Below are 8438 nucleotides of genomic sequence, written 5' to 3' on the forward strand. Positions count from 1 at the left end.
TTTTGGGGGGATGAAGTAGTGGACCGTGAGTTTAGGTTTGTGTTTTAAAGCTTTTGTTTTTGTTTTCAAAACCCCATAGGTGAATTTTGTGTTCTAAAAATGTTTTCTTGAATCCATGTCATGACTTAACATGAAGAACTTAAAAACACGCATGCTTAGTGACACACTTTAGACCGAGTTGCCAATGATATTACATTCCATCTATGTTTAAGTGTGGCTTAACGTTTTGATTTGATGGTTTGGTGGAAAAGTGCATAATTAGTGAATTGCTTGTTCGCTTTGAATTATGCTTTATATCTTGTGAGGATTTGAGCCTAATTTCTTTCTTGTGTGATTTATCTGCATTCATGTATATGTTTCTAGAACTTGCTCCTAGTCTTGCCTAAGTCTACATAGTGTTTAAGTTGATTTAGGAGAATGATTGGCCATCTTTTCTAGCCTACTTTTATCCAAAAGTTTTGACCCTCTCAAAAATTTTAAAAAATTTTGCCTTTGGAGCCAATTTTGAGCCTTTAAGCCTATCTTTGGAAGACAACATAATGGGGACAATTCCTTGGGTTAGTTAGTTTTTACTATCTTATTTTATAAAGAAATTGGAGAGATAAGGTGAAAGTATAAAAATTAGTGTGCTTAATGCAAAGAAAGTACAAGTTGTGAAATTGAGAAAAGTTCCAAATATGTGCTTGATTTTAGAAAAGAAAGGAAAGGATGTGTAAGAAAGAGAAAGAAAAGAAAATAAAAAGAAGGAAAAAATGTGAAAGGTTGTGAAAATAAAAGAAAATAAAAGGTTTGGAAAGTGGGTTGAAGGAGAAAAATAGATATAAAGTGTTAAAAGTGTCTTGGGTTTAGAAAAGTGGAGTTATCTTTACTCTACTTGGGATATTTTCTTTTTTATTTTAGTCACTCTTTAGCCAAATATTCCTCACCTACCAAAGAGCCAACATTACAACCAAAGATAAAGACCTTTCGGACTTTTGAAGCTTAATCACATTTAGTAGAGGAGGGATTAGACCTTGAGCAAGCCTATGGTAAACTTTGCATGATGCATGATTTGAGTGCTTATATACATACGCATTATCTTTATACACTTTGAGAGTGAGAGAACACTTCCCATCTTTGGAAGTCTGCCACATGTGAGGGCTTGAATTCAAGGTGTTCCACAAGTTAGTAATGAAAGTGCACTAATAAGCCTTGCTTGATTTGATTGTGTTAATACATGTTTAATATATTCTTTCATCTTTTGAGACAATTATGACGTCTAGTTCTTGTGCATTCCGTGCGTCTATTCTTGTGTCTTTATTGTTTTGTTCCAAGACAAACAAAAATGTATGTTTGGGGGAGTTGATACGCTCGGATTTTGCACTATTTTAAGGTCATTATTTGGTCCGTTTTTTATGTCAAAGTCACTCTACACGTCCATTATTTGCATATTTTGTCTATTTTGGTATTTTGACGTGTTTTGTGAGAAACGTGCATAATTGAGCCGAAAAAAAGAGCCAAAACGCAGAATCTGGAAATCTGGAGTCAGACGGCGACCGGCGACCGTCGCGGATGTGTGCGGTGACCGCCGCCCGCCGGCGGGCAGATCAACGCAGCGGTCCGCCTCGGAAAAATACGCTTGGAAGAGAAGTCTCATCCGGTGACCGCCGGAAGTCGTGCGGCGGTCTGCCGCCAAGGGAACAAACTCTCTAGAGTCCAACGCGGCGACCGCCGGCCAAGGTACGGCGGCCCGCCGAGAAAGGCGGCGAATCCGAGAAGCCCTAGATTTGCGCCCAGATTTACCATATTTTGGAGATCTTTTCCTTCTACAATAAGGATTGGCTTTCCCCTATAAATAAGACCTAAAGCTTCATCAAAAAGAGAGAGCTTCTACTTGCAAAATACTTCATAGAGTACTTCACTTGTGCAAGGAGTTGGAGAAGGATTTCAAGAACATCAAGAACGACAAGGATTCAACCCACGGGTTTTATTTGCTTTAGTTTTATGTTCAAATTGTCTTCCCTTCAATCTATGTTTTTACCTTATTCAATTATGTCTAACTAAACTCATAGGATTCTAGGGATGTGTTAGAAACGACTTTGGTTATACAAATTCATTTTTCTATTTAATATCCGTTTTATTTTTACTTTGTTTCTTCCCTAAGTAATCTTGATGCTGCATGATTGAGTGACACAATCGTATATGATTTAATATAACTTGCTTCATAACTGTGACAGAGTTCTAGCGAGTTAGATCCACTTAGTAGACGCTACAGTTAGCTTCCCTTAAAATGGCACTTTTAATTGAGAGTGAGGACTTTTCAAGGGTCTTAGGAGCTATTTGGAGTTACGTGTTAGGATTGACAAACCTAACTTTGTAATCAATGTTTGTATCGCATGAGCATAAGCTAGGTGACTCGTCCTTTCAAATTATAAATTGTGCTAGGGTATTGTAGTTGGAATTTTGTATAACCATAACTGCGAAAGCACATCCCTGGCATTCCCTTATCTCTATCGTCTTTCTACGTGTTTTATTTGCTCCTAGTTGTTCTATGCTTTTATTGTTTTTAGTTTTCAAAAGTTTTCCACAATCTTTTCATTTTTCCAGATAGTTATTGAGTCTTAGTAGAGGATAGACACTTTGTGTTTACCTTCCCCGTGTTCGATATCCGGTACTGACCTTTAGTTATACTATATATACTCTGTATACTTGTAGGTTTATTTTGTGCTAATAAAAAGTGCATCACCTACCGAAAAGAGCACCTCATAGGTGATAAAGCGCTCCCCGCCATCCTCCGTTAATCCGGCATAGGATATGTCCAAGTTCTCGACAATCACCGTGATCAAGCCCCCACAACAAATAACGCCGCCATTCTTCTTCGTGATCCGGTCCACATAGATAGTAAAAAGGGTTTCATAATCGAATCCTTTCTTGTTAAGGAGGCACCATATCACATTCAACTCCGTTTGGGAGACACTCCCCCCATCGACCCTAGCAAACATAAGTTGGGTCATAGCGCGGTGAAGGTACCTCAAAACCGAGTTACGAATCGAAGAAGACTTAGCATAGCCCGCGGTGTGCTCGTGCTCATTCGTCATCGCACCCCAAACCTCGTCAAAGTCATAGTCGTTATCGGTCTCGGGGTTGGGGTCGAAGCAATGGAAGATTCCACTAAGATCCTCCATGGTGAGTGAGTGCCATCGGTTGCCTAGGCGGAAATCGATGCTAAGCGGGATGTTGTGCCGGCGGTTCTTGGTGACCTGCAACGAGCTTAGGAACTCAAGAGTGTACTTCCTAAAAGATGGCCACTTCCTCTCGAACATGTATCGAAGGCCGTTCCCATCGCCCACGTCACACAATGCCCAAAAGTCCTCCGCGATCCCCAAAGTTTGGAGAGGGAAATCGTGGGGGTACCTCAAGGGCGCCGTCTCTCGCGCCGACAACTTCTTCCACATAGCCTTTTGCTCATCCAAGGCAAGGCTAATGCCATAGTTCTTCGCGTTTTCGGGCTTTCCCTTTGATCCCATTATCCTACAAAAGAAGAATATAATACTTTAAAAGGGATACCAACAATGGGCAATCAAAGGTTCCTCCAAACTTGCACTCTTATAAGTAATAGCAAAGAATCATCAATTAGTCGCAAGTTTGTGTTTCATAACACCCTAGATGGTAGCATGTAAACATGTATAGCATAATCATCCAAACTAGGGCACAAAAATCCATCCCCCAACGTGAATTCATCCCCATGCAGAGACGTATCAACAATAAATCAATACATATCAAGAATCTCTTTGAAATTCTCAAGTATTGCAATTCATGGAAGTAATATTAGCCTCACAATGCTATGAACATGATTGCAACATATTAACAAGTATAAATAAGAAGGAATCACTATTCACCAAGCTTCAAATCATCACCAAAACACAATTTGACCATGGAAATCAAAAAATAAGCACACACAACCCTCCCCCATCGTAAAACAAGAGTCTCTACCGAACAATTCATCCAAACATGCCCAAATCCATGAAAGAATTGAAACGAAGCTCAGAAATTGAGTTAGGATTCATACCTTGTGTTGATTGAGAATTGGAGGAGAAGAACTCTAAACTTGGAGAGAATTGAGAGAATAATAGTGTGGGTGTATGAATTTGGTGATTTATAAAGGTGGGGGTTGTGTGCAAGGAAGAAATTTGAGAAGGAATGGGAAAAGGAATGGAAAACATACCTTAAATAAGCCCTCTCCCGTTTCTGGATTGCGCGGTGCGGTCGCCGCGCGATGCGTGGTGGGCCGCCGCACCGGACTTTTAAAACTGCGGTTCCTGGCGGGCCGCCGCGGCCCGTCCAACGTTTTTTTTTTTTTTTTTTTTTTTTTTTTTTTTTTTTTTTTTTACTCGAACCAAAAAAAATGAAAATAAAGAAAAGAACAAAATTAAAGAAATGGGGTTGCCTCCCAACAACCGCTTTTGTTTTTAGTCGTTAGTCCGACTTGAAGTGGCCCACTAATTGGCGGATCAGCGACCCGAGTGTTGAAAATTGGCATAGGGAGCAACTTGGTCCCTAGCTTCTTCCACCACTTGTACTTCCCCTTATTGGTCTTGATAAGATAAATCTCGGGGTCCTCTTTGGGTGCTTTCTTCCTCTTTTGCTTCTTTTTCTGCGGGATGGAGGTAGAGGAATTAGTATCGTCCTTTTTGGGAGAATATCTTACCTCGTTTACAATGTAGATAGTGGAGGCAGAAGGGTCCTCCACTTCAAAGGGGTCTTGGGGTTTGGTCGAATCCGTGACCATGACTGCCCTACACTGCCATTCCATCTTCGCCCGCTTTGCCTCCTCAAACTTGAGCATCTCGCTCTCGATCTTATAGGTCAATTGGCTATAGTTATCGCTAATTGTGATCTCGCCACGACCTACATCAATCAAAGCTTTGCAAGTAGCAAGAAAATCTCTCCCTAAGATTAGATGAACGTTCTTATCTACCTTCATGTCAAGCATAATAAAATCGGCGGGGAAAATGAAATCATTTGACTTTAACTAAGACGTCCTCAATCATACCTACAGTTTTTATGGACGAGTTATCGGTCAACCTTAGTGTTACGTCTGAAGTTTTGAGCGGCCCAATATTGAGCTTTTCGTAATACTTCAGTGGCATGAGATTGATGGAAGATCCTAAATCGCATAGGGCCTTATCAACCTTTCCCTCTACAATCCGGCATTTGATAATGAATGGCTCGGATCCCTCTGCTTTACTGTCTTTTCCTTTTGGATGATCTCGCTGCAATGATGCGGCAGCTTTAGGTCTGCTTTTGTTGGCTTTTTCTTCCTCATCACCGCCTCCCTTAGTAGCTTCGCATATTTAGGTATTTTCTGCAACGATTCAACTAGAGGAATATTAGTATGAACCTTACAAAACATGTTCAAAAAATGTTTGAACTGCTCTTCGAGCTTAAACTTCCTCTTTGGTTGGAAAGGTAGCACAATCCCATTGTGCCGCACGAGTCCTTGCTGAGTGGGTGCTTCTGCCTTGTCTGTGGCGGCCCGCCGCGGGGTGTGCGGCGGTCCGCCGGCGGCTGGGCAGACTCCAATTCGGTACTTCAGCGGCGGCCCGCTGCGGTGGTTGCGGCGGTCCGTCGGCGACTGGGCAGTCCCAGTTTTCTGCTTTGCCACCCACTTCTTGTTGATGTCATCCACTTGTGCGGCTGCCTTTGCCCTGTCCTCATCTAACTTTTGGATTTGCTCCATTTGAGTGTTGATGTTGGTTATGGCAGTTGAGATCGTGTTCATTCCTTGCTCGAGGTTGTTTATTCTAGCTTCAACCACTCCGATCTTGGTGTCATTAACCTTCCTGTCTTGTGTGATTACTTCCAAGATCCTTGTGATCCCTTGGTCATACTTTTCCTCCTTCTTTGTTGGCTCAACTACTCCTCCCTTGCTAACGATAAATCCTGCGGGGGGTTGCAAGTATTTATTGTTAGAATAGGAGAGATTAGGGTGAGGTCGGTTTTCATTATAATTATTGAAATTACCGCCCCCTTGATTAGGGCGATAATTGTTGTTGTAATTTCTGTTGGAACCGCCTCCTTGCATGTAGTTGATTTCCTCCACTATCGGGGCAGGAGCTTCGGGTTTAGAGACCGCTATGATGGAGGTTGGTGGAATCGGATCCTCTTTCCTTGATGTGTCCATTTGGTCCACCCTAACTCTAAGCTCGGCCAATTCCTTCGCAAAAGAACTTTCCTCGGCCTCCTCAATTGCAGCTATCCTCTTCATGCTATGCCTTTCTTTCGACCACCCCCTGCTGTTGGTGGCGAATTCCTCTATTACCGCCATGGCTTCTTCACCCGACTTCATTAGGAATCCTCCATTTGCGCCTGTATCAAGCATAGCACAAATCTTCTCGTTAAATCCATTATAGAGGATTCCTACCAGATGATCCACAGTGAAACCATGGTTAGGGCACTTTCGGAGAAGAGCTTAGAAACGAGCAAACGCCTCGTAGAGGGGCTCGTCATGGCCTTGGATGAACTGGAAGATCTCGCTTTTGAGCTTCAAGATTGTGTCTGTCGGATAGTACTTGTCGAGGAAAGCAGCTACAATGTCTTTCCATGTGGAGACCTTTTCTACGGGCATGCATTCAAACCACTCTTTAGCAGAATCAGTTAACGAAAAGGGGAAAAGTCTTACCGTTATGGCATCGTCATCGACACCGTTTAACTTGAGAGTGTTTGAGATCTCCACAAATTTAGCGAGATGGCGGCTGGCATCCTCTGTGGCCCTACTTGCAAAAGGAGTTTGCTCGACCCTTTGGATAAGGGGCATGCGTAACTCGAAATTCTTAGCATCAATACGAGGTCCTTCGGGAAAAGTAATCATATTCCCATGATTGAACATGTTCATCACGGGTTGTATTTCCCTGTTCTTCTTTTCCAAAGCCTCGCGGGCTGCCCTCTCCGCATCTCTCTCGTCCATTAGCAGCTTCACCATTTCTTGCAGCTTCTCGATGTCCGTTCGGTCACTCATTTTTCCTAATCATTTTTCACTTCTTATTTTCCTACGAAATCTTTCAAGTTCTAGATCGAGCGGTTCTAGGCTGTCCTTGCCAGAACGCATTCGCATACACAACCTGCAAGAATAAAAAATAAGAACAAATAAAAAAAACTAAAATTAAAACTGAAAGCAATTAAATTCCAAATTAGCAAAATTATCCGTTTGACGATATCACTCCAAAGTGAATTGTCTTCCCCGGCAACGGCGCCAAAAACTTGATGCACTATTTTTTAGCACTAAATAAACCTGCAAGTATACAGAGTATATATAGTATAGCCAAAGGTCAGTACCGGGATAGCGAACACGGGGAAGGCAAACATAAAGTGTATATCCTCTACTAAGACTCAATTACTATTTGGAAGAACAGAAGGTTTGTGAAAACTTTTGAAAACAGAAAATATTTGAAAATAATTAACAACTAAATGCAAGCAAAACACAGAGACAATCGATAGAGATAAGGGAATTCCAGGGATGTGCGTTCATAGTTATGGTTATACAAATTCCAAACTACAATACCCTAGCACAGTTATTACTTTGATAGGACGAGTCACCTTGCTTATGCTCATGCGATGCAAACGTTGATTACAAGATTAGGGTTGTCAATCCTAACACGTAACTCCATAAAGCTCCTAAGACCCTTGAAAAGTCTTCACTCTCAATTAACAGTGTCGTTTTAAAGGAAGCTAACTGTAGCATCTACTAAGTGGATGTAACTCGCTAGAACTCTGTCACAGTTATGAAGCAAGTTATATTAAATCATACACGATTGTGTCACTCAATCATACAGCATCAAGACTAACTTAGGGAAGAAACAAAGTAAAAACAAAATGAATATTAAATAGAAAATTGGAATTGTATAACCAAAGTCGTTACTAACACATCCCTAGAATCCTATGAGTTTAGTTACACATAATGAAATAAGCTAAACACATAGATTAAAGGGAAGACAATTTGAACATAAAACTAAAGCAAATAAAACCCGTAGGTTAAATCCTTGTCGTTCTTGAAATCCTTCTCCAACTCCTTGCACAAGTGAAGTACTCTAGCTCTTGATCTCTATGAATTATTTTGCAAGTAGAAGCTCTCTCTGGTTAATGAAGCCTGAGGTCTTATTTATAGGGGAAAGCCACTCCTTGTTGTAGAGGAAAAGATCTTCAAAATATGGTAAATCTTAGAGCAAATCTAGGGCATCTCAGATTCGCCGCCTTTCTCTGGTGGGCCGCCGCACCTTGGCCGGCGGTCGCCGCGTTGGAGTCCAGAGAGTCTGTCTCTTCGGCGGCGGACTGCCGCACGACTTCCAGCGGTCGTCGGGCGAGACTTCTCTTCCAAGCGTATTTTTCCGAGGCGGACCGCTGCATTGATCTGCCCGGCGGTCGCCGCACACATCGCGCGGCGGTCGCCGGTTGCCGCCTGA

The 8438-nt window shown here is 42.0% G+C and overlaps 1 protein-coding gene across 1 annotated transcript; it reads right to left on the reverse strand.

The window, feature by feature from the left end:
* Nucleotides 1-5179: 5179 nt before the first annotated feature.
* On the reverse strand, nucleotides 5180-6997 carry LOC125221107. Its single transcript, XM_048123234.1, has 2 exons — nucleotides 6460-6997; nucleotides 5180-6399 (listed from the first exon to the last, which is right to left on the reverse strand). The coding sequence occupies exons 1-2, from the start codon at nucleotides 6995-6997 to the stop codon at nucleotides 5180-5182; spliced, it is 1758 nt and encodes a 585-aa protein (XP_047979191.1).
* Nucleotides 6998-8438: the final 1441 nt, after the last annotated feature.

The sequence above is a fragment of the Salvia hispanica genome, chromosome 4 (assembly GCF_023119035.1).
Source record: "Salvia hispanica cultivar TCC Black 2014 chromosome 4, UniMelb_Shisp_WGS_1.0, whole genome shotgun sequence".
NCBI lineage: Eukaryota > Viridiplantae > Streptophyta > Magnoliopsida > Lamiales > Lamiaceae > Salvia > Salvia hispanica.